Genomic DNA, 26,940 nt, shown 5'->3' on the forward strand with positions numbered 1-26,940 from the left:
AAAACCAGTTTTTCAAAAGAATATAAATTCAATACTCTACACAAACTCCAATGCTTACGTTCCACCCCTTAAAAATATTCCATGCTCTTCAAGCTAGTCTCAGTGGCTGAAGAAATTTTTCCTGGTACAGTATACACAGCAGAACCTCGCTAATTCAAAATCTGTTCATTCAAAATCCCATCTAATCCAAAGCATTTCTCTTTCCCGAAAGTATGAGGTGCAGTTTTGCAGGTTATTTCATTCAAAATACAGATAATTCATCATTCTAATAATAATGCCTGTCCCATTCCTCAAATTCCGACTTTTAATTCAAAATTATTTTTAATTTTTTAATTATATTTTCAGCGTAATTTAAATTCAAAATTTCTCCGCGCCATGACAGAATGCATCTTCTGGAACGTGCAGTGGTAGGCGTTCCGCTTCTTCACTTTCACTTTAGCGTGTGAACAGTGTGCTTCCGAGTTACTAACTTTGAGTGAAATCGTAATTCTATTGTATTCTTGCAGTTACTGCACACTGCCTGCCACGTGATATTGTGGTGTTCTTTAAAATGCTGAAGCCACTTGTTTGAACACTGGTTGCCCAGTGTGTACATTCATGTAGTTTTACATAGCATTTGAAAGGTTTGAACTGTGAATCAAGGTTATTGCATGCATTAATGGATCTTAGAATATTTTGTGACATGGCAAGAATTGGCATTTCTGAATTACAAGTTGGTGGCAGTTTATTTGAAATCACATAAATCAAAGTCACATTTTTACATCCTATAAACTTCGAATTAACAGGGCTTTACTGTATACAGGTTTGGCAATGAATGGGTTGAAGAACGAAAATGAAAATTTTGTGTTCATTTGTAGAGCAAGTCCAATGATCACACAACCCAGCATTTTCAAACTTTCTTTTTTGCGGCAAGAGGTGCGATAGGTGATCTTAACTAATTTTGGGTCGCTGAATACGAATCCGTTGTCCGTTTCTACGTATCACATCAAGTTTTCTCGCAATATGTATATCAAAATAAGAGATAGACCTGAATATTGCATATAAAAAGTACTGACAAATGTTGATAATTTTGGAAATAGTTGAATATTGCTTTAAATTAGTATATACAATGAATAATTATTGAGTATAAAATTACAATGAATTCTTTAGTATTTATTGTAATATAATACTGATTTACATAAAACGCATAAACAAACAACTCTGAGACAATGAAAGCAATTTATTTTGACAATTAAACGTGATTTACAAGCAATCAATGTAACTTTTATTCAGTATCTTTACGAATTCATAAATGTGAACAAAATACATTTTAACAGTCCTAGATGTCCCCTTGGAATAAACGCTTGGCTGCCCAGCGTCTGACTGCATCAAGTTTGTCTTCTGTTTTCAAACACCAACCGTAGTCGGCCATCATTGGTTCATTCCACCTCCCCTGGTATCTTCTTTCTGCCTCCTTGATGTCCTGGTGGAACCTCTCTCCCATCTCTTCACTAACAGCCCCAAGATTTTCTGGAAAGTGATCGAGATGAGAATGAAGAAAGTGCAGCTTCAGACTCATTCTACACCCCAACTCTTTCATATCATCCAACATCGTTTTCACTATTGTTTTGTATTGTCCATCCTTTACATTTCCTAGGAACTTCATTATGACGTCTCTTATTGAATTCCATGCAGCAAGTTCCACGATATTCATCGTCTGTTTAAAGTTTCTGTCTTTCAGAAGCTTTCTAATTTGTGGTCAATTAAGAATGCCTTCCTTGACCTTTGCATCAGATAAATGTGGAAATTTGCTCGCAGTGTACTTGAAACAGGGGCTACTTTTGCCCAAGGCATTAACGAACTAATTCATGATTCCCACTTTGATGTGTAGTGGTGGCAAAATAATTTTTTGTGGCTCAACTAAGGCATCATTTGTAACATTTTTCACACAAGGTGTCAAAACTTGCCTCTTGGTCCAAGAAGGTGTAGACCATTGTTTGTTCCTAGCTCTGTTGTCCCATTCACACATATAACAAGGGAATTTATTGTAGCCTGCTTGTTGTTCTAATAGAATACCACATACCTTCAAGTCACTACACACATCCCACCAGTGCTTATGATATTTGATTTTATCTAAAACAGTTTGCAATGTAACATAATTTTCTTTTATGTGAAACGGAATGTGCCACAGGAATCGAAGGTAGAATGTTTCTGTTATGAACTAGTACAGCCCTTAAGCAAACCATGTCCACTAACAATAGCCGTTTCGCTGTTATCACAAAGCAACACTGTGCCGCAATGACATATTTTCAGACAGTAAATGGCAAATAACATGAAAAGTAGATGTGATACAATAGCACCAATGACATTTCTAAAATCAGGAGACCTTATTTAGTTGAAATCCCGTATCAGATGCTTCACTGAAAAAATCATGCTGGGTAGTGTCATCATACTTTTTCATTATGCGAAAGAACATTTGAGGCAGAAGTTAGAAGCAATGAAAGAAAATGTGGACTGAGCCAAAGTAAACATACGTCTGATACCCTTCAAAAAGAATACACATCCTAATGCCTTAGAAGTACACGTTCTGAAAAAAGTAATACTCCCTGGCTAAAAACCTTGGACACGCTAACTGAGCCCGACTTCAACACAGACGGAGGTGTGGAAACTGCTAATCCTTAATAAAGTTAAAATTATAAAATCATGTGACCCCATGCAGTAACTTCACAGTTTTAATTTATAGATATCGAAATATGTTATCTCATAACCACACACAAAAATTACTTGCCGTGTTAAGGTTCTTCCATGACCACTCAATGCCATTAACTTGGTTTTGAAGCTTTTCTGTCATGACCCTCTCTGTATCTGCATAGTCCAAATGTGTAAGATACACAAGAGTCTCTCTCATGTTTTTATAAAGGTTGATAGAATCGGTGTCTCTCATAAACTCTCGGACTACCTCGCCGTTCTCGTTCTCCACAACCAGCACTTCTTCGGGTTTCGCCATTCGACTGATCATGATATACCGCACCTGAAAAGATAAATTCCAGTTTACTCATTATCAACAGACAAGTAGTGTTAAATAAAATGAAAATACTATTTATAGAAAGATATTTTGCATACAATAATTATTTTCTTGAAACTACTTGTATACAAATATTCATCAGATTCATTACTTCACCAGACTTTTCAAGACAATCCAATAAGTAAGAAAATGCTGTAGTGTAGGTGGCCATGACTATCTTAATTATATGAGGAGCTCTGTATTAGTACTATTATAATTCTGGTTTTTCTGAATTGATATAGATTTGTTGCTGTTGGTGTCTGTTAGGTCATCAGCCCAGAGGCTGGTTGGATCCTCAAATAGCACCACCAAAGGTTATGCGGTTAAAAGGAAACCCCAAAAACCAATGGCAGCACCAAAATGAGGCGTACTAGGCAAGATGAGGAGTGAGCTAGTTTGCCATTGCTTTCCTCACTGAGTCAGAAAGGACTATTGCAGCACGACTGACCCTATGAGCAGCACATTTCATAACACTCAGATGCACTAGTCATGCTCTGAATGTCATTACTCAGCTCTACCCATACCCCAGCAACTTCCATATTGTCACAGCCATGGATGTTGACTGGGACTTCGGTGGAAGATACACTTTACTCTGGCCTGTGCCAAGAGATGGATGCAAAAGTACTGTATCCATCAAGAAATGACGGTATGAAATTTAAAAGTCATCTTTGAAATATACACTTACTGGTGTCCTGAATTTTATAGTAGTTTCTTGGAAAATATGAAAATTATGGTGCTGTAAAGGATATCTGTCATGATCCTCTCTGTGTCTACATAGTCCAAATGTGTAAGATAGACAAGAGTCTCTTATGTGTTCATAAAAGTTGATAGAATCTGTATCTCTCATTAACTCTCTGACTACCTCACCATTCTCATTCTCCACAACAGCTCTGTATTAACTCTTTCCTGCGGGTTGCGTAGTAAAGCGTATTCGACTTTCAAACCAACTTCCTCTGCCATCTGTCTGCTAAACATATAACTTTTTGGAACCAGAGAATTCCCTACGCTTCCCAGGTACAACTGGTATGCATGGAATCCTAAAATAATGTGTACTTTTATAAGTTTTCTTAGAACAGACAGCTGACTGAATGTAAACCCAATGCAGCAACATGGCTGCTCATGACCAGTTGAGTGCAGAGGATATTTGTTACAAATTACATCAATACATTGACAAATGCAACGGTAGTAAGTTTGAAGTTGTAGATATAATAAAAATGGTATGGGAAGCAGTTGGGACAGGATATGAATCAGAAGGAAATCGAAATATGGCACAGGACAGAAAATGTTCATTCAGGTACTGTCTCCTTTTAACCCTTTCCGCCCGTGTGTCGACCTGAGGTCGACAGCCGTCATTCAGCGTTATAGCTCGTGTGTCAACCCTGAGTCGACACAATGTTTCGCCGCTCGTTGCTAGGTTACCTGGAATGCCAGGGCTTTTGTACTTCGTTTCGTAAGTGTTGGTCCCTTCCGGAAACCAAAAGAAACCAAATGGGTGTGTTTTAGTTTCTCTTTGCTTGGCAAAATTGCTCCGTTTCCTTGACAATGGAAAGCAGTTGCGTGAAGCAACATGGCGGCGCACAGTCTGACCGAAGCTGAGATTCTTGCATCTATTTCGGATGAATTTTTTTTATAGTGACCATGAAAGTGATGAAAATTTTGAATCTAGCGATGAAAGTGATGTATCTATTAGTGATTCAAATAACAATATTAATATCAGCATCGCAAGAAATCATGGAGGTGATAGTATTCTGACCCGTCCCGGTCCCAGTCATACAGTCCTGACTTCAAATATACCTTGGAGATCGCGGAGAACGGGTGATGTAGATTATCCAAATTTCCTTACAGATTAGTCAGTGTATTCATAAACTGTGGCAATAGACTTGAAATAGAACTAGAGTACTGGTAGCTATTTTTTACTGATCAGTTGATAACCTCTATTGTTCATGAGACAAACAAATTTGCCGAAATGAAGTTATAGCAAAATACTCCACTTCAGAATAGATCTATCTGGTTTTCTTGGAAAACTGCGACATTAGAAGAGCTGAAGCCATTTATTGGTGTAATTATTAACATGGGGATGAACAGTAAGGCAAAAATGCAGGATTATGTTAGTGCAGAATGGTTGGATAAGCAAGCAGGGCTCCAGCCAAGCATTTGCTTTGAACGCTTCCACACACACTCAGGGCATACCGTTAAGTGAAAAACATGATTTTGTGTCGTGTAAATACCGTACATTCATTACTTTTGTAGTTTCTTCCTGTATATATTGTTAAAACCAGTACTTAACACCAGGTTTTAACATATGAAGAATGCTGACAGAAATAAATGCGAGTTGGGAGAAATCAGAACGTACAAATAATTTGAGTTGAAAGGGTTAAAATATTAGGCCTACTTGTACAAAACATAATTATCAGTTTTAATTCTCCAGTTAATTCTGTTTCGGACTATGAGCCTCTACTTAATTACATAATATTCCAGCTAATGTCAGTTTATCTTCCAATCACATTCAGTGAAAAATAGTTTATAATTTGTATGTCCGACAGGAAGTGTGATTTGCTATCTAAATATCTTCATCTGTCAGATCCCGAAAATGAAATAAATCGGGGGATTCAGGGTGAATTCCTGTGTTCTCTGCATTAACAAGAAAAGAGCCCCATCAGGTCTAGCAATTCAGATTGACTTCAAAAACAAGCAATTTAATGTTATGCACCATATTGGATGCTTCTTGATTTATCATTCTGAACAGGAGGGAGGTTGCTGCATATAATTAGGTGATCTCATTGTATCATTTTAGAATAACTATGGTGTATTTTCCATTGTTACAAAATTTAAAAGTGACATCTTAAGTAGTTTTTACAGAATAAATTATTTAGTGAAGGTACTCCACAACTATACCTGACAAGCAAATTATTATTCTAGGTTTTTTCTGAATTGATATAGATTTGTTGCTGTTGTTGGAAAGACATCTGATTGCTTTCAAGTCTGTAGTCAATTAAAGCTTTAGAAGTCTTTAAACAAAGTATGCAATAAGAGTTCAGAGATTCATGTTTCCTCATCTGATGAAGTTGAACATGATTTATAGGCTGAGAGAGATTGTTTCTAAATTGATCAAATAGTGTGAATAAATCCATTTCCACATGCTGTTAGTTCCATGGATTATCATAAAACTAGAAAAATGTTTGCCAATGATGAAATGGCAAAGCATTTGATGTCAAATTTTAATCAATGCACGTATTTGTTATTTATAGCAAAGTCTTTAACCTACGAAGGTAATCCCAAAAATAAGGTCTCCTATTTTTTATAAATAAATAGACCTGTTTATTTCTACAATGGTTTACATCATTTTACAGTTTGAGCATTTAGCTATTTTTTTACATAATCGTTATTTCGGTCGAAGCAGTTTTGTAGATTCTGTGACAGTTTTTGTATGCCCATGTCATACCAGCTAACCGCCATGCTGTTCAGGAAGTTGTGAACCTCATCTTTCACCTTGTCGTCGGTGCTGATTCGATTTCCAGTCAAATGTTCTTTCAACTTAGGAAACAAGTGATGGTCACTGGGCGCCAAGTCCGGACTATATGGTGGGTGGGTGGGTGGGTGGGTGGGTGGGTAGCTAGGTGATGATGTTCCACTGAAACTGTTGCAGGAGAGTAACGGTTTGCCGGGCGACGTGTGGGTGAGCGTTGTCATGGAGAATGTTTACGCCCTTGCTCAACATTCCTCTTCTCCGGTTCTGAATTACCAGTCTGAGTTTTATCAGGGTCTCACAGTACCTGACAGCGTTAATTGTGGTCCCAGCGGGGATGAAGTCGACCAACAATACCCCTTTTCGATCCTAAAACACAGTTGTCATGACTTTACCGGTAGACTGTGTTAGCTTGAATTTCCACGGCTTTGGCGTGATTGTTGCTTTGTCTCAGGTGTAAATTGGAGCGCCCAGTTTCGTCACCCATGACAATCGAGTCCAAAAAGTTGTCCTGTTCGGCTGCAAAGCGTTGAAAAAATGCATGGGAAGAATCAACTCGTTGCCGCATGTGGTCTTTAGTCAGCATTCGTGACACCCATCTTGCGCACACCTTCCGGTATTTCAACTTTTCCATTAAAATTCTGTGAGCGGCGCTTCGGGAAACCTCAGGAACCAAAGTGCAGAGATCATCTAGGGTAATCCGCCGATCTTCACACACGATTTGCTCAACTTTCACTACTGTCTCGATGGAAACTGACGATCAGCCACTCCTTTGTTCGTATTGAATTTCAGTCCAACCAGATGCAAACTCTCTACACCACTTACGAACATTTTTGACATCAATGCACGGCTCACCACTTACTATAAATGGTTCGTTATTGAATATTATAAATTTTCCAGCTAACTCATTCCTCGTTGCCAGCGTTTCGCCCCCCGTGTGCTAGGTTGGGCTCATCAGTTGGTACCTAGCACATCTACCAAGTACTGGCGAGTGCATACCATGGAGGCCACTGCATGGGGAATCAACATGTATATCACCATACACTTCCGTCAATCGGCGATGGATTTCAATCGGTTCAGTACCTTTTGCATTCAAAAACCGAATAACTCTGCGCACTTTGCACTTGGGGGTAACATCCAAGGGGAGCTCACTTCTCAACGGCTGACAAGCCAAGACTGAGTGCCTCAGCGCGGCATCCGCAGGTTTATATGCGAGCGCGGGAAATACTTCATAATATTGTGACCAACAGCCACACGAACAGAGTTCTGTATTTATAAAAAAAATTGGAGACTTCATTTTTGGGATTACCCTTGTATAACTGCAAGTTAATTTGCTTGCATTTAACTAATACTCCTAATTTTATTCAAAACATTGTAATAAGGATGATGATAGTTTTAAGGGGCTAAATATTATCAGCCTTCGTTGTTTTTTCAGTTTTCAACTGAGTCTTGCCTTTGGTAGTTTAATCTAATACAACCAATTACCAGCAACAGTGATAGATCACAGTTCTACATAAATTAATGGGAACATTACAAAAACAGACACACTTCTTTTTTCACACATTACCTATTTCATAACTTTGATCGTTCTTAATATCTAACATGTCCACTTTGTTTTAAACATTACACAATTTGAAATAGATTCCACAGTCTGAGTAAGTAAAATGTTACTCTAACGAACACCAATACAATGAAAGGTTCAGAATTGCAAAATATTAGAACCCTTCCCTTTTCCCTATTTATTGTGCATTAAAAATATTTCATTTTTACTACTTTCAAACTTTTGATATAGCAAATTAATATTTAACTCTATTTTTGAACAATATAACTGAAATTCATTATGCCTTAATTGCCAGGCATTTTGCATAACATGTTCCTATGCACCTAATAACATATCCATTACAAGACATCAGGAAACTAGACAATTATAAATATCAGGGGAAGGTGAGCAAACCACATAACAATTCTGATCAGCATGTTGCCTATCCAGCAGCACGTGAAGATTACGATCTATTTCTTAAAACAAATTTATATTTTATTCCAGTTACATACTACACATCATTATGTAGATTTTTTTCAAGTAAATAAAACACAAATTAAAGCCATTTTTCAGAGTAAAACTGCCTCGGAGAGAGACATTAATATCAACATATTGAAAGCAATGCAGATGTTCTGACTGCAGAGAGATCACTGAAAGAAGAAATCATTGCAAACTGCTTAGTAAAAAACCAGAGTGGTTTGTGCAGAAGATATCACTGAAAGTGAAGTGCTGTATGATACAGAAACAAAGGAAAGCTGCAAGTGTTTGTGTGAAAAGTTGGATATGCCAATAAGTGTGTGAATCTTGCCAGCTAGGTCAATGTGGACTGTGATATGTTAGTGCAAAAAGAAATTTACTGATGATGAAATTGTGGCAGACACTATGAGTGGTGGAAAGCCATTCAATGATGAGGTGGAAGAGGAAGATGTGCCTCAAAATGTTTGATAGAGTTTGACTCTTATGCATGGCACATAATCTTTAAGATTTTTTCCATCACAAAGTCGTCGTCGTCACCATCATCATCATTTCCCATTATCCAGTTGTAGCCAGGTAGGGGCAAATATGGTTCCTCTCCATTTTCTTCGGTCTTTTCACCACTCCTCCTCCAACACTGTGTCCTAGTTCAGGTTTCTTTCTCTAATACTGTGTTGGATTGTGTCCTTCCATCTCAATCATAGTCGTCCACGGCCTTTCCTTCCTGTCATGAAGTGATGTGCCAAAACCTGTCTTAAATTACAATAGAACCCCTATGTAGCGCTTTTACAGGGACCTGATATTTTTAAATTTAAATGGGGGGGGGGGGGTTACCTTAAATCGAGATTCAGTAGAAAGCACAACTTTGAGAGATCCTTTGCCTGTATTAACATAAATTGTACTATCATACATTATTTACACAGTGACAGCAATAAAACAAGGAGAAATCAATCCTACACACTGTACTGTAGTTACAACTTTGTACGGTTTGTGCTGAAGATTACTCTTGTGTTAAAATGGAGACACGAACGTACGAAATAAACATTACAATAATAAAACACATTTCCGCCACACCTGTCTTGTATGTGCGAATTTTTTTTCTTGTCTTGAAAAACCAGGGGAGGGGATCTAATACACAAATAAATATGGTAGCATTGGCTCAAGAGTGTTCTTTGAAAATAAATAAATAAATAAATAAATAAATAAATAAATAAATAAATAAATAAATAAATAAATAAATAAATAAATAAATAAATAAATGCTTGGGCTTACGATAACAAAGTTGTTCCTTTGCACTATCATAATATAACAGACCTATGCTATTTGCTGAACCCAACTGAATTGCTGAAGGCACATTCATAAGGATATGTGGTTGCTAGATAATTGATCACTATCACAGACATGCATCTTCATTGTACACTGTTCCGCCTTTTAGCATTCAGTGTGCAGACCTCTGCGAATTAACGAAGTGCTTCCATAATCCTCTATTTGTAACCAGCTCAGTAGCTTCTTTAGCACTGACCAGCAAAATTCATGGATTACTTGAATTTTCAAATAAAAAAGCATGTTAGACTGTGAAACATTTGTTTTATTCTGATTACTATATAATCTCGAATACCACCCGCCACCGAATAAGACCCGCAGCCTTATTTTGAAGAACAAAATTATTTACTATCTTTACTAACACACATCAAATGATTAGAAAATACAAATAAAAGTAAACAAACATTTCTACAACGATAGGAATGTAGATATCTTGTTGGTTTTTGTTCAATATCTGTAAGTAAAGTTGATACTTCTGACACGAATAAAGAAAGAACCCAACAAATTCATTCATTTATCATCATCATGTTCCAACTTTGGAACTTTCATCACCATCACCTTCCCACAAAATGTTGTCATCGCTGCCATCCATAGCATTAGAAATGCTACATTTTCTGAAACTCTTCCATATGAAATCTCCAGGGATACTATTCCATGCCGTCAAAAGCCACGAACACAGCAGCTGAACTTCCGGGCGTTTTCTCACTCGCAGTAAAAGATCACAAAACGCTTTGTGGAATTCATGTTGATACTCCGAGAACGTGCACGAGATTGACGCCAAACACAGAAGTAGCGTATACTGGGAACGGAGAGAGCATTGTTGCCATTGGTAGTGACGACCAATTTACGTGCATTCAGAAAGATAAGTTTCCCAATTTTGGAAGTGATATTTTCGAGAAAAAAACAGTGCTGGTGGTATTCGAGATTATACGGTATATTCAAGTAAAAATTATCTAAGTAAATAAAGGTAGCAATAACAGACAGATAATATAACTTAAATAATTTGCTCATGAAAATGATCGATGTAAATAATAAAACCAATGTTTCACAATTTAACAGGGTTTTTCCTTAGAAAATGTAAATGGTTCATTAGTTTTGCTGGTCGTTGTAGTTGCATACTTCTTAAAATTTCCCTCTACATCTCTTGGTTGGTTAAGAATTTGTTTTCAATGTTAGTAGTTAGTATGTTCACTATTATTTCTGATAATGTTGAGCCCATGGTTAACCCTCCTTTTCACAGATTTTTGGTGGTGAATGCAAAACCGCTTCGGTTTAAGGTTGCTCTTATAACGTTATACATGATTTTCCATTAAAGTCAGGAAAAATACCAAACTCGCATAAGAACACATTAAAATAAATATGAAACAGCAATCACTTTGTCTGAACATTTTTGCGTATGTTTTCCAGGCAGCGGTTTACTAATTAGCACTTATTTTCTAATTCCATTAGTCTGAACACGCACATTCAGTTTCATTCTTAAAAACTGTAATAGAATCACTCCAAAGGCTTGTGGCAATATTTCTATTTTCTTACTTCAAACGGAGTCACCTAACATAGATTTACCATGCACGTATTATGAAAATATATTTCAAGCTCCCTGCAGAATAATAACCTTTTATTTCAGTACATAGAATTAAAATTAAGCAATCATTTACTTCAGCCTCTTTTTCTAAGGAGTTAACAACTGCTGTCATTGCACTTATGGCAAAAGCATGTTCTCTCTATGTTTGTTTATACCAGTCTGAGTTGCGAGGAGAAATCTGGTTCTCTCCAGATTAACTCGCTTGTGCGTACCCAGGAATCGATACAGAAGATGATCGATCGCATTCAATATAAACACTGGAGTGTATGAACACTTATAACGGATAAAAACTAACACGCCCGAATTCTCCCGTAATAACGGATTGTCATTTTAAACAAAGAATACTGCACAGATTAATACAAGAATTTTCAAAGGGCATAATAACATTGTCATTAAAACGAGGATTATCTTCTACTGTACTACAACGGCCGCAGTCGGATGTGTATCCGAGTCAGACATCTCACTCTTAGCCCTAAGTGCCCGCGCCCTAAATTCCTCTTCTGCCTTGAGTCATCCTTAGCACGCTTATGACATCTTTTTCATAGGTTCTTAAAAGTCCCATAACCAAAACGAACAAAAATAAATATTTGAGAATTTTAGCATTTCCTTAATGCTAAATACGGGTTTTGCTCTACTATGAATTTCGCTAAATCGAATGGAATGCTCTTATGGAATAATTTTCAGGACTTGAAATTCTTTCATTAAATACGGGTTTACGTTAAACTGAGGTCAAGCAAAATTGGGGATGTACTGTAATATGCAGTAATTGGTGACTAACTTGAATGTTCTTTTGTGTCTGGGAATGTTCCGGAAAAAGTACACTTTTTCAAAAAATAAAGTCCAGAACATAGTGTACCAGCAAAATGTAAAAATTGGGATGCCAAAAATTTACAGAAAACTTCTTGCAGTTACTGTACATATATCCAGATTTTCCTATCATCTAATAAATACTAAACTTTTTCACCAGTAAATTCATGCTGAAGTAATGTATATCATGCAACAGATATAAAAGGTTAGTTATTAACTACTTGACGTACTTTGATGGATCTCTCCGTCCTGGCTACAGACTGCACTCCGGTACAAAGACGGATCCCTCCGTCCGTGCGTAGCGTTTATTTCCGGATCCGCTCCAAGCCGGTTTCCTTTGTGAAAGGATTTGACAGATGGAATCACTGTTTTATTCCATTGATGTATTCGATAAACACATCTGTACAGTTAATTTGCGGAAAGAATAACCAGTATCATAGCAACCTCATCGTAAGCGAAATCATGGCTGCCTCCATGTTGAGTGACGAAGCGATTATATGGGAATTTTTAGAAGAGAATGAATTTGATATAGAAATAAGCGACGAAGAATTTAGTGGATATGGAAAGTAGTGAAAGTAGTTCATGTGATAGAAACTTTAGCGCTGGTAGTGGTGAACAAAGTGCTGTTTTGTCGTCAAATATGTCACTGAATTTTAGGCCTACAACTGATGCCGCACCAGCGGCTTCTAATCATGTTTTACACGACAGAGAATGGAACTGGGAGCACGTAAGTAATACTCCAGAGTATCATTCATGCATCACAAGTGGTGAAATAGTGTTTTCCGAAGGCACCTGGGACAATGCCCGAACGAACTACAAGTGGTGAACGAATTTCTAACAGCAGACTTTTCGGGAACATCTAACCAATGAGGTAAATGCTTATGCAAGTAAATGTCTGGTATCGGCTGCCGAGGATATAAATAGGGTAATGTCATTTGGAAAGGAACACTGGTTTCCTGTATCTGTGGACGAAATGAAGGCCAGATTACCTTGAAGTGGTAATGTATGATGGAAAAAAGACGTTCAGACCCTATCTTGTTGATGACTACAACTGTGGAAAGGGTGGTGGTGATTCCCATGACCACGGACTCGCATCATTCCCCTTGATGAGGAAGTATGTAAAAGGATACAAAAAATATACTTCTACATGCTAGACATGACACTTCTGAATTCCAACATCATTCATCCCCTCCTCAATCCTGAAAAGAAGCGAGTAGGCTTTACCATCTTCCGGATCAATTTGGCCGAACAGCTGTTGGCAAGTGTGACCTTGCCTGACTATCCAAAATAAGGCACCCAAGCCCTGGGGATACAGCACTGAGACTTCAAGAGAGGCACTGGGGACACTTTCCGACCAAAATACCCCCAACAACGAAGAAGGTTATCCCATCACGGAGATGCAAAGTTTGTGTGAACAGGGCTATGAGGAAGGAATCTTCATTTGAATGCCACCGGTGCAAGGTGGTGATGCATGAATATGACTGTTTTATGACCTACCATATTCATAAAGACTTCACAAAGTACATCTGACAGTATTTTGGATATTTCCTCTCATTACGTTGCTGTAAAGCATGCTTTCTCAGTGTCGGTGATAATATCATGTAAAATTATGAAAATAAATGATACACCAAGGCATAAATAAGTACAGTTAAATGGTACGTGAATGGGTTAAGAATGAACTTATTTCAGTAAAACAAAATTTCACTAAATTTAAATGTGAGGTCCCCAAAATGTTGTTATACTGGTATTTTACTGCCCATAAGTTAATAATGGTGCTATCTCCACTAACTACTTTTTACGGTTTCCGGAAGTCCAGAGGTACCGGAATTTAGTCCCACAGGAGTTCTTTTACATCCCAGTAAATCTACCGACACAAAGCTGATGTATTTGAGCCCCTTCAAATACCACCGGACTGAGCCAGGATCTAACCTGCCAAGTTCGGGTTGAAACAAACAAACAAACAAACAAACAAACAAACAAACAAACAAATCTAAGAGCTTTGTCTGTACACTGCTCTGAATTCGAAAAGAATGGTATTTCTGTATCAGTCATGTCAACAGTAACAAGGAAATGCACTTTTTACTTTTCCGTAATTTCTGTCTGTGTCTGTCTGTCTGTCTGTCTGTCTGTCTGTATGTATGTACACGCATCTCTAGAAAACGGCTAAAGAGAAATTAATGAAAATCGGTACGCAAAGCTGGGGAATAAGTCGCTACAATCTAGGATATAAATAATTTTATTCACGCTGAGTGCAATGGTAGTTTAGGGGAAGGCCTAAAATTTAATTCTCAAATATTTGTTATTAGTGGTCGTATCTTAATGAAATACTGTAAACAAAGTCGGGGAATAAGTCAACACAATATAGGCTATAAATAATTTTACTCATGCCAAGTGAAATGGTAGTTTAGGGGAAGGCCTAAAATTTAATTCTCAATTATTTGTTATTAGTGGTCGTATGTTAATGAAAATCGGTAGCCAAAGTCGGGTAATAAGTCACCACAATCGAGGCTATAAATAATTCTATTCACGGTAAGTATAATGGTACTTAGAGGAAGGCTTAAAATTTTATTCTGAAATATTTATGTTATGAGTGGCCCTTTCGTAATTAAAATCGGTATGAGAAGTCATGGAATAAGTCGCTATAATCTAGGCCACAAATAATTTTATTCACGCTGAGTGAAATGGTAGTTTAGGGGAAGGACTAAAATTTAATTCTCAAATAATATTTGTTATTAATGGTCGTATTGATGAAAATTATACAGTATTAAATTTCCGATCGTCTTATAAATTATTTTTTTGCTATTGGCTTTACGTTGCACCGATACAGATATGTCTTATGGTGACGATGGGACAGGAAAGTTCTAGGACTGGGAAGCGGCCGTGGCCTTAATTGAGGTATAGTCCCAGCATTCGCCTGGTGTGAAAATGGGAAACTAGGAAAACCATCTTCAGGGCTGCCGCCATGGGGTTCGAACCCACTATCTCCCAAATACTGGATACTGGCCGCACTTAAGCGACTGCAGCTATCAAGCTCGGTATAAATTTTTTTGCCGTACCGGCTATGATCAGAGAGATATTCATGAATTTGGATTTTTGTTACTAAGTCCATATCAGCGCCGAGTCACGAGAAAATGGGTAAACAGATTTGAATGAAAATCGGTATGTAAAGTCAGAGAATAAGGAACTACACTCTACATAATTTTATAAGATGCATCGAAGAGTCGAAAGAAAACTAAATGTGAAGGCCTACAATACAGAAAACTCATAAAATTGATCAACAATAGCATTACACTGACTATTGTTTGTTGTGATATGCTGTATGTCTTTTGTTGCCACTCATCTCTGATAAATAGGACTACTGCTACGTACCGAGTATTTTTTTTTTAATTTGCTTTACGTCGCACCGACACATATACGTCTTATGGCGACGATGGGATAGGAAAGGCCCAGGAGTGTGAAGGTACAGCCCCAGAATTTTTCTGGTGTAAAAATGGGAAACCATGGAATACCATCTTCAAGGCTGCCGACAGTGGGGTTCGATCCTCTATATCCCAGATGCAAGCTCACAGCTTTGCGCCCCTTACTACACGGCCAACTCGCCTGGTCATACTGGGTGTAACAGCCTGCCTGAATATTGACGGAAGTAGCTGGGGAGTTAGAAAACTTTCTTCTTTAGCATGCCATTCCTCAGGTTCACAAATTTTCTGATACTACTACGTAACACATTGGTTCATCATAGCATTCGAGCTATTCATTTTCTACTCTGAGGCACTGAGCAGTGTACATATTTAATGGAATAAGGGCAGACGAGTGTTCACGGCTGTCTGTGGCATGGTCATTCCAGCTCTGGAACTTTGGGCTATTAGATCGGCACCGTAGTACTGTTCGTTAAAAGTGAGAAAATGTGCGGATTTTCATTTGATCGAATATTTTATATAACAACATTGCTTTTAATTGCTACATTCCTACTGACGTTTTTGTAATGACCTATGTTGACTTCAGTTAGGAAAACAACAATGTCAACCTTTATGAGAAACCCATAGCAAAGCACGGGTACATCAGTTAGTAAATAAATAAATAAATAAATAGATAAATAAATAAGGAAATAAATAAGCAAGCCTTGTGAATTCTTTAAGGGCTATTGCCTCTTGCAATGTAGGGACAGTGCTCAGTTTAACTCATCAAGTGAGCAGGTCCTGAAGAGCATTATTATACTGGTTAATTCCTAGTTTGTTTCATGAAAACGTATTACTACATATTGTACACTTGTGTAGTCTCACCGAGTGGATGCAATTGTGTTTTTCGAGATCAACAAATCACGAAAACGCACAGTTACATTATTGACGCTTGTACACTTTTTACCCCAGGGAGGGTTTAGATTCCTTCTTAGTGAAAGCGTAACCTTGCACTCTTCGTTCTTCTCCGAATGTTGTAGATGTTTCTTTTAAGATCTTGAGCTTATCCTCCGTTGAAATTCTCTTGGCATACATTACATATGCATATCCTCTTTTCAATGTGTGTTCTGTGATGAGTTATCGGATCACTACTTCAGGCAAAAGTCTTAATGTCTGTTTGACAACAGTCTTGCTACTTTCCCGAGTGATCAGAAGATGCCCATTACGGTGTCCTCTTCGTGGAGGCGTACTACTGTATGTTGTATACTTCGACCCTGTCCTGAGAACGTACTTCAACATACTTTACACCTGTGCGGCTTCTTTCTGCAGTGTACGCAAGGATGATAATTTTATGTTCACCACTTCATAAAAACCTTTTTTGTATTCCTGGCACTTTAACTGTTTTATCCCAGAGTGATCAGAGAGGTGACTTTCAGGTTTCCCCTCTTTGTGGAAGCGCACTGTTGTATATTTCACTGTTGCACAATTTCCATAATATGTGTTTTAATCGACTTATCTAATCACAGGGCTTGAGCCAAATGTGTATCCCGTAAGGTTAGTGATCTCTGCACACAATTTTTCCTAGCCTTATCTTTGCTGTTCTTGTCCATTGTTTTCCTCCCCATCACACAAAAAAGTCTGCCCATCTTATTCTTTGCCTTCCCATGTTCCGTCTTCCTTCTCTGGGATCCCACATTGCCATTTTGTAAGTCCATCGATTTTGGTCCAGTCTCGCCAAGTGTCCTCCCCATTTTCCATTTTAGCTGAAAGGCTGTCATCAGAGAGTCTTTCCTGCCGGTCCTCCTCCGTATACCTTTGTTTCGTATTCTGTCTCTCAAAGGGACCTGGAGTGTTTTTCTTTCCATTTTATGCTGGCATATCTGGATCATTTGCCTTTGTTTTAGTGTTAGTGCTCAGCTTTGGCATCCATACAGTAGGACCGGTGTCACACAATTCTCTAGACTTCAGCTTTAAGGGTAAGTTTCTGGGCCTTGTCTGTCAGTATGAACTTTAATAAGAGACCAGAACCTCTTCCATGCTTGTCCTATTCGCTGTTTGACCTCTTTCTCTGAACAGTTTGAGAATGGTATGTTCTGGCCAAGGTATATAATTATATTCCTCTACATATTCCAGTATTTCTCCATTTTGCTAACTGGGGTTTTCAATGCATTGGTCAATAACTTTGTTTTCCTTGTGTTCATGGTCAGGCCAGCTTCTTTGCTGGTGTTTTCTAATTCTATTATTTGTTCTAGCTCCGTTGCTGACTCTGCCATCAATACGATGATGTCTGCAAACCGTAAGTGCGTTAGTCTTGCTCCGTCTATTTTGATGCCGTATTTGTTTTCCCAATCTAGTTTTCTGAACTGATTCTCCAGTAAACACGTGAATAATTTTGCTGAGAGAGGGTCACCTTGCTTAACTCCTCTTTCTATCTTGACGTACTTTCCTTCTCTTTCTGTTTTTATTCTGGCCTCGTTGCTGTCGGAAAGTTAATCCAGGAGCCTGATGTATTTGTTCTAGATACCTTGTCTGCTCAGTACTTCCAAAACGTATTCCTGTTCCACAAAGTCGAATGCTTTATTGTAGTCTGCAAATGCTATTTATAGACATCCAGATTGAATTCTTGTGTTTTTTCGATCAGTTGATTCACTGCTTGTAGGTGGTCTGATGTACTGTAATTTATTCTAAATCCTGCATGTGTCACTGGTTGTTGTTCGTCTAGTGTTCATCATTCTCTTAGTTAGGAAGTTCATGAAGAGTTTGTAAAGATTTACAATTGAGTTGATAGGTCTGTAGTTATTTATATAGTCTTTGGCTCCTTTTTTGTGCAGAAGTATGATGATGCTTTGTTTCCACTACCTTGGTATGTCTTCTGTTTCGAGTATTTTTTTAAACAGCGCAGTGACGAATGGGGATATGTCTTCTTCACCCCATTTTAGGAATTCATTGTAGATTCCATCTTCCTCTGGGAATTTTGCATTCTTTGCTTCCCTAATGTTGCTCCTACTTCACTGGGTAGAATGGGTGGTATTTCTTCCTCAGTGTCCTCTTTTGGTGTCTTACAACACTGTGAGCCATTTTGGGAGCTACTTGTATATAATTTCCTGTAGAATTCTGTTGCTTGTGTCATTATCTGTTCTCTCATGACTTGTCTTTTACCAGTGCTGTCTTTCACTTCCAGTATCCAATGTTTGTCTGGAGTTAATTCCTTCCAAATCTTCTTTATTGATTTTGTGTTTTCCACGATTCCTTCGACTACTTCCGTGTTGTGGTCTCTGATGTCTTTTCGGATTTCCCTTTTCGTTTGTTTATTGATTTTTGTATATTCCAGCATTTTGTGTTTGTTTCCTTTGACTTGTAGTTTCAAAAGTTCACTTTCTTCGATCAGTCATTTAGTGCTATCCTTTAGTTTTATTCTATTTCTTCTACTGTTTCCCAGTGTCGACGATTGCTTGACAGAGGGATATGCAGTTTATGAGCTCTATATAATATTGTTGTGCCTTCAAGTCTGTTTGTTGACTGAGCTCTTGGAGGTTGTGTTGTGCTTTTGTGTATTCTGTTCGGCATGAACTTTCTTCTTGTTGAAGAAGTGCCTCTTTTCCGTCTTTATTCTCATTTTCAGTCTGACCATTCTGTGGTCTGTATCAAATTTTAGACAACTAATTACCTGGATGTCTTTTACCACTTCTAGGCTATCAGCTAGGATGTAGTACATTTCATTTCTGGTTTTTCCATTCGGAGCGAGCCACATCCATTTACTTTCCGGGTGATTCTTGAGAAGGTGTTTGCAATTTTTAATCTTTGCCCTAATGCAAACTGTATGAGTCTGCCTCCCTTTTCATTTCTTGTTCCATATCCATATAGTTCTATGGGTTCTTCGTCATCATGTTCCCTTTTCCCTACTTTGCTGTTGAAGTCGCCAATTATGAATGTTCTGTATGCTTTGTAGTCAGTTAGCGTGTCTTCTAGGAGCGTGTAGAATATTCTTCGATCTCTTCCTCTGTGGGTGCGTATACCTGGATTACTGTGATGATGTTTTTTATTTTTAGGGTTAATGCCATGATCCTCTCTGCGATTCCTCTTATTTCCTGTATATTCTGTTTTAAATGGCTTTTAATTATGAAACCTACGCCTTTTTATCCTCGTATTTACCCTAAGTAGCTAAAAATGTTGCCATTTTCTTTTTCTATTATATCTTCGCCATATTGTCTGACTTCGCTGAGGTCTAGTATATCAAATTTTATGTTCTTGAGTGTATTTTGGAGTTCCAGTTCCGTGTCTTCCATTCATAGGGTTCTAACGTTAATTGTAGCTAGTATTAATTCATCCTGGTTGCATGTTGACTGTCTGTGCTCTGAGGTTTGCCATTTTCCTTTCCCCCACCGCTTTTTTATTCATGTCATTCCAGAGTATCCATTGGCCGTTCAGCATTATTTTCTGGTAACCCACTCTAATATCATTGTTACCCTTGTCCCTTTCTTCCTTAGCTTTCTGCCTGAGTGATGCTTGGATTGCTCTCTCGTTTCTGGTGAGATGCAGATATCTATGCAGATATCTTGTCCCCTTTGTGTTTTTTCCTGAGAATTTCCAATTTGCCAGAGATGTGTTCAAAACTGACTTTCACTATCCCTCTATTGTTTATGTCCTTGCCGACGTAGGTTATTTTACTTGCTGTCACTCCTGCTTCTACTCTGTCTGTTATTTTGTTGATTGTGTCCTTCAATTTGTCTTTTCTGTCTTCTTCATAAGATATTTCCTTGCTTTTGATCACTATATTGTTTCTCTTTTCTCGTTTTGCCCTCTGTTCTTCTTGTTCTTCTAGGATATTTATTCTTTCGGTTAATGTGTTTATCTTAACTTGTGTTTTCTTGTTTGCATTGGTGATGTTCTGTTCTAAAGCATCGTTTGCTTTTTCATAGTATTCATCTCTTTTTCCGATTTTGTTCTTTATGTGTAAAATTTCTCTTGTTTCTTGTTGGAAGTCTTCACTTTGTTATGTCAGATTTCTTAATTCTAATAGTATTTCAGCACACATACCCTTACAGAGGTGCCAACCTTTGAAATGGTTTTTCCGTAATTCCCCTCCCCTACCCTCCAAAAAATGTTGGAGTCAAATCGAAAGCACACTCATCCCTTCTGGATAATTACACTCTCTTTGCCCTTAACAACGACAACTATTGTAAGACATATCCTATTACACCATAAATTTGCACATTACCAGTTAGTTCTGTCATAAAACATTCTTTGTAACTTGTTTCCCCACGCAGCAGGTGCTTTTATGTGGGATTTTTCTCGTAGCATTCTCCCCCCTGTGAGGACATTTTCACCTTAAGAACAATAAGCGACTACAGTGTAGATGCGATTATTGTAGGCCTGAATTCATTCTGTTTTTTCTGATTAACACTGACAACTCTTTCTGTGGGAGACTTAATGTCAGGTACACTTAATAATGCAATAATACAGGATTACATTTTTTAGTGAATAGGAGAGTAGAGTTAATCATTCACAATGAATTTCACGACGCTCACGGGTAGCAAAAGGAAGTGACGATCGAATAAGTATCGTCGCCAACTCACAAAATTTGAAACGAAGAGAGTCGAGTACCAATGCTCGAAAAGATTGAATTCTCTTGTTTCCTTATTTTTTCCGTAGAAATTGTGTTTTCCTTATAATGTCGCTTTTCCGTAACAATTTACCCTTGGACTGTAAAGCCGTAATCGGCAGGGGAAATCCGTAATAATTACGGATAATCCGTAACAGTTGGCATCTCCGCCCTTAATATCATTTCCTTGGTCTTGTATGTTAACTACGGGATCCTCTTCTCCAGAGCTTTCCGAGATAGGTGTTTTATTGATACTCCTTTTGTGTTTTTTTATTTTTAGTTGCGGGCTGTGTTTTGGGTGGCATTTGTCCTGTTTGTGTATTGAGTATTTTGTGAGATGATATTGTTATCCTTATTTTCTTGTGGGGCTTTGGTATATGTTATCCTTTCAGGCGTGAAAGCTTTCCTACTCCTGGGCGAGATCTTTAGTTCTTGTTAGTAACAAGTTTTCATGGATGTGGTGTTTTGGTCTAAGTGTGTGGTCTTCGTTGTCTTACTTTTGACTTGACTTCACCTCTACCGCAGCAAAGTGTTTTCTCTGACTTATGAAATATCTTTTTAATTATTTCGGGATTATCTGATGTGTTTGCAGTTTTTATTACACGTTCTCATGTTAGGTCCATATTGAAATGTACGTAAATACAAAGTATGTTAAAAGTGTTATTTTAATATCCACCTATTCAATACAAAGAGATGTAGTAAATTAAGAATTAAATCTTATCATAAAAGGTTACAAGAGACATGTTTTGCCCATTTTTAGGGCATCATCAGCCTCAAACTTAAACTTGTAAGGTAAATAATCAGGATCCTAATTGTTCTTACAAATCGTAAAAAGATGATATCAATGTAGGAGTTTGTCTACATAAAATTATAAGAATGTCTTTGGTTAAAACCGTAGTATCAAGTTGCATATCACAAGTTCACAAGATTACGCTCTCCGGAGCACTGAGTCAATGCGCCCAAAACCTGTTGAGGGTGGAGCGATAAATAGTTCAATATTTATAATGAAGTAGAAATATGTTTCCTTGAATACTCCTATTGGAGGATAAGAAAAAAGTAAAGTTGCTAGACTGTTAAAGATGTTAGAGACAACAGTCTTCTTTAAGTAGCTGTGGAGCAAGGAAGTGTGTTCAGCCGTCGTCTACAGTCGTATTTATCTGGCTTGAAGGAGCGAAAGTCGAATATGTTAAGGTAAGATGACAGTCTTCTTTAAGTAGTTGTAGAAGGAAGGAAAGGTAATTCGGCTGTCTATAGTCGTATTTATCTTGCTTGAAGGAGCGAAAGTCGAAGGTATATTGATGTTGATTAGAGCATTTTGGTGTAAAGTCTATAACAAGAGGAGAGTGAATGCTTAGGAAAATATTTTTGAAGAGAAGGTGGGTTAAGAAGGAAAAAATGGAGAATGTATAATCCCTTACCCTTTCGTCTGTAATGATGTAAATCAGTTATGGAAAGGTTAGTTGAAGAAAACAACGTTATGTGTATGTTCATTTATCTCCTTGACTGTTACGGTGAATGGGCGGAAACATGTCCCTTGTAACCTATTTACTAGATCTCTTTGTATTGAATAGGTGGATAATAAAATAACACTTTTAACATCCTTTGTATTTGCAGTTTTATCTCGGACACCTTGCCTGTAGATACTAACCGTATTGTAACTGCCGGTGACGAGCAACAGCCCACTTTTGCAGAATAGCAACTGATACATCTATCACTTGTGGAATATTCAACATTAATTACCACTGTAAATTTTACCTAAAGTCGAAGTCAGGGTAGCGCATGTTGGCATTTAGACATCACAATCAGTTTATCTTGATCTCACACCAGGGAGTGTCAGTACATTTAGCACTATTTAAATTCAGTTCAGTTCCAAGGGCGTCATTGCTCTTGTACATTGAATAGCGTGCAAATAAACCTGAACGTCCCTACACACAAAAACAAACAAATGCCGTTTCATTTTTCTTTTGCGCTTACGTTGTACAGTTCCCTGTCAAAGTGTGCGATAAGCTGCAGGCTTTGTCTAACCTCACTTAGGGGATTCTACCGTACCTCAGCATAAGTGCACACAGAGTTAGTAGTTATTTATTTCATTCTCCACTCACCGCCAATTATACGTAAGGTTTATAACCACATGGCACCTTGACATCAGTAATTACGTCCAAACCACTGGTCTTACCTGAAAAAAAATCACCAATTTTCCAGACCAGCACTTTCACATATTCCTTACTGCCATTTTGTACTACTATCATCACAATATCAAACTTCAATTACAGACTATCGTGCAGACTTTTGATGAACAGTCAAGTATTTTGTCTATCCTTGTGCAAATTGACCACATTTTCTATGGGATTAATTAATATCAGGAGAAAGCTGCCTCTGTGGATCCATGGTAGAGTGTCAGCCTCCGGATCCCAAATAGTGGGTTCAAACCTGACACAGGTAGTCTGAATTTTGAAGCACGTAAAAAAAATCCATTCGACACCCCATGTATCACCCATCACTTCATCATGCCATCAAGGGTCCTGGACCTTAATGTGGGAAACTTCCTCACAACATCATCTCCTTGGGTATTTTTTTGTCTGTTGTAAATTTGCTGAATTTGTTGGTTCATTTTTTAATTTGTGTACATACTGGTATTGACTCTATCCCTACACATTAAAGTCACTTATCACAGAAAAGAATTTTCTTCTAGCATTCTATGGTGCAATCCAAATTATGACATTCCCACAAGAAACATTTCCTATACAATTCTCCTGATGGATGATGATGTTTTGGAGGTTTGTGAGCTTTTCTTCCACATGCTAGTAGGTAAGACCTGCGCAGATTTATTCCCATCGCCCAATTCACAAGCCACACCCACTGTGGTGAACCTGGGCTTTAATTTGTTCCTCCAATGAGCAGGCAGTCATCAATTGGTGTAGTTTACTTTTTTCAAACTACAGTGTCCCCTTTTCATAGGTGAAACTGAGCCAGTCTGCTTGTGTTGTAGAGCAATTATTTGATTTAAGTGTTAATAGTAACACAAAATTTATGTCATAGAGGTATTCTGTGATAATGCTGCAATTCCACTACATTTCCTACAAGTTGTATCCAACACAACAGATATTACAAATCTCATAAGGTAACCATTAAAGTCCTCAAAAGTACAAAACATACAAATAACTGCAACTGTCTCTGTATTGTAACAGCACAATTAGCTGCAGTCCTCAGAGCCCTGAGTTTGTTTCCTGGTACTGCCAGAGATTTATGAATGGCACAAGGGCTGGCATGCGGTTCGGAAAGGTACACACAGTTCACTTCCATTGAGTGTATGCCTGAAAAGAACTGTACCACCTTGAAGAATACATAGAGAAGAGTTTGCTTTACTTTTACGTAAAACAATCATTACACAGAGCAATTACTATTCAGCCAAAGAACAAGTGATGTGTAGAAAGTGTGTGATCTAAGAATAAGCAATGGGCAACACTTTATTGCCAATCATTTCGAAATTTTTTTACAAAGCCTTCCCTCATTTACAAAGTCTCATCTCCCCATTTGCCCTGGCTTGTGATAGGCAGAGAGTGATCAACCAGCAATGATATTATCATAAAATACAAAAACTTAAAACAGGAATAGAGATAAGAACATTTAGCCTAGAAGAGTAGTGGAAAAGGAGAAAACTTGGGAAATATAGTTAAAAATTGGTAGTCTGATATTTTGGAATTTAAAGACCATATACTATTTCCTCCAAAAACTTACAAATCCTAAAAGCTATCATTCTGAAGTTATATTTAGAGCTGTTGACAGAGCTATTGTTAGGTGCAGCTTAAATTACGCAAAAGAGAAAATTATTTCCTTAACATACATCATTACCTTAGTAAGGACCTCACTGTAAAACTGCCGCCGTGGTGGTATCGCTGAATTCGTTTTAGCCATGTAGAGTGGTGACGGTGCTGAGAATGGACTTTCTCTATACAGCTCAGCACTTAAACCATTCCAATACTCCAAGCAAATCTTGAAGATTTCAACTTCATCCACTTCTGAGATCAAAACAAGATAGTGTAGACCCTACAGATAAAACAAACATAAAATTTCCATTACTTACAATGACAATAGCATGATACGAGATAGTGAAATCTCATAATTGCAAAGCAGAATTTAGTGTATTACATGGTGAGATCCCAAGTAGTGCAGAAGAATTATCTAAACATAGCAGAGACTATAGTAAGGTCAAATAAGAGAAACCTTTCTTTGAACAAGTAAAACCATTAAGTGAATGGCTGGGAAATAGCCAAATTATACGTATTTGGTAGGGATCTTGACATTTTGCAAGATGTATATTCATTCATAAAATCAGTTTAGAGAGTTGATTGAAAAACAAAATTCTTGTAGTGAATTTCCGTAAGAGGAATTGTACTTGCGCAAAAAACAAACACATTACCCCTACTCACCAATATTTTCAATCAGGTAAAAGAATGTTGCATGCATACCATTTAATATTGTTTCTGGTTCAACCAAAACAGTAGGGTAAACTTGGCAAATATGGGCACCATAAGGTATATCTGAAGAAAAGGAGCACTAAAACAACTTCCATTTTCCTGGTAAAAAATCCTTGAAAACTTACAACCATTTCCATTCGAATAATGATAATAATGATAATTACTAGTCGCCATCTTCAGTTTTGGAACTGGACTAATTCTTTCCTTTTTCACATACAACATGGCCACCCCTCGTGTTCATTTGGAGTCCTGACTCATCGGCATTAAATATTCTAGCCTCTATACCATAGTGCTTGACGTACTGTGCAGCTTCGCAGCAAACCCTGCAACTGCCCATATTTGCCAAACTCTTAAGGTAATATGGGCACTAGTTATTAAATCACAATTAGAGTCACTGACATGGTTATATTCATTTTGTATTATAACAAGGTGGTTGCATTGAACATACATATACGAAATAAGGGTAAATATATATTATAATTAAACACTTATCATGAACAAATGCTACCAAGGAAGTAGAACTAACACCATTATTAAGTTATCAACTCGGAATCACTTGAATTGAATTAGAAAATGTAAGTAACATAAAACTGGCCAAAACTGTGTGTAATATGAAAAGTAAAAGGATTAATCTAACAGAAACAGTCACATGAGAGCACTCTGAGTCATAAATACTGACAAAGTTTTTTAACTGCCCTCATCACAATAGAAAGAATCGTCTTCCATTTCGACGCACTCTTCATGGAACCACTTAGCACATGAACTACAACACTTAGCCCACTTCTGCCCTTCATTCTCATCATAATAATTCCCCTTACACACAGGACAAATACAGAAAACTTTGCTGCTCCATATGGCTTTACGCTTTGCGACTAAACCTCCTCTACTGACTCCTGCGATAGGCATAGCCCTTTTCTGCGCTGAAGCCAGATTTTCTTCACTTGCAAGTTCTCTTGCAGAACACTTACGTCTTCCCCGGTTACTAGTCGTCATCTTCAGTTTTGGAACTGGACTAATTTTTTCCTTTTTCACATACAACATGGCCACCCCTCGTGTTCATTTGGAGTCCTGACTCGCCGGCATTAAATATTCTGGCTGGCTTGTTTTTTTAATCGAGAATTTTAATTTTGTCTAGGCACATTATAAGTTCTAGATGCTTGTAACTGATAACAGTCGCCATTTCTTACTGCTATTACAACACGCGACATATCCTCTTTATCCCATTTCTGG

The 26,940-nt window shown here is 37.7% G+C and overlaps 1 protein-coding gene across 5 annotated transcripts in view; it reads right to left on the minus strand.

Moving 5' to 3' along the window:
* Nucleotides 1-26,940, minus strand: part of emb (exportin-1 emb) — a 376,112-nt gene that overhangs the window by 182,354 nt on the left and 166,818 nt on the right. For all 5 annotated transcript variants that reach the window (XM_067153967.2, XM_067153969.2, XM_067153968.2 and 2 more), the window contains 2 exons: nucleotides 25,085-25,279; nucleotides 2,768-3,010 (listed from right to left, as the gene is read on the minus strand). In XM_067153967.2, the coding sequence (XP_067010068.2) occupies nucleotides 2,768-3,010; nucleotides 25,085-25,279 (438 nt within the window). The remainder of the gene's footprint in view (nucleotides 1-2,767; nucleotides 3,011-25,084; nucleotides 25,280-26,940) is intronic.

The sequence above is a fragment of the Anabrus simplex genome, chromosome 9 (assembly GCF_040414725.1).
Source record: "Anabrus simplex isolate iqAnaSimp1 chromosome 9, ASM4041472v1, whole genome shotgun sequence".
Lineage (NCBI taxonomy): Eukaryota > Metazoa > Arthropoda > Insecta > Orthoptera > Tettigoniidae > Anabrus > Anabrus simplex.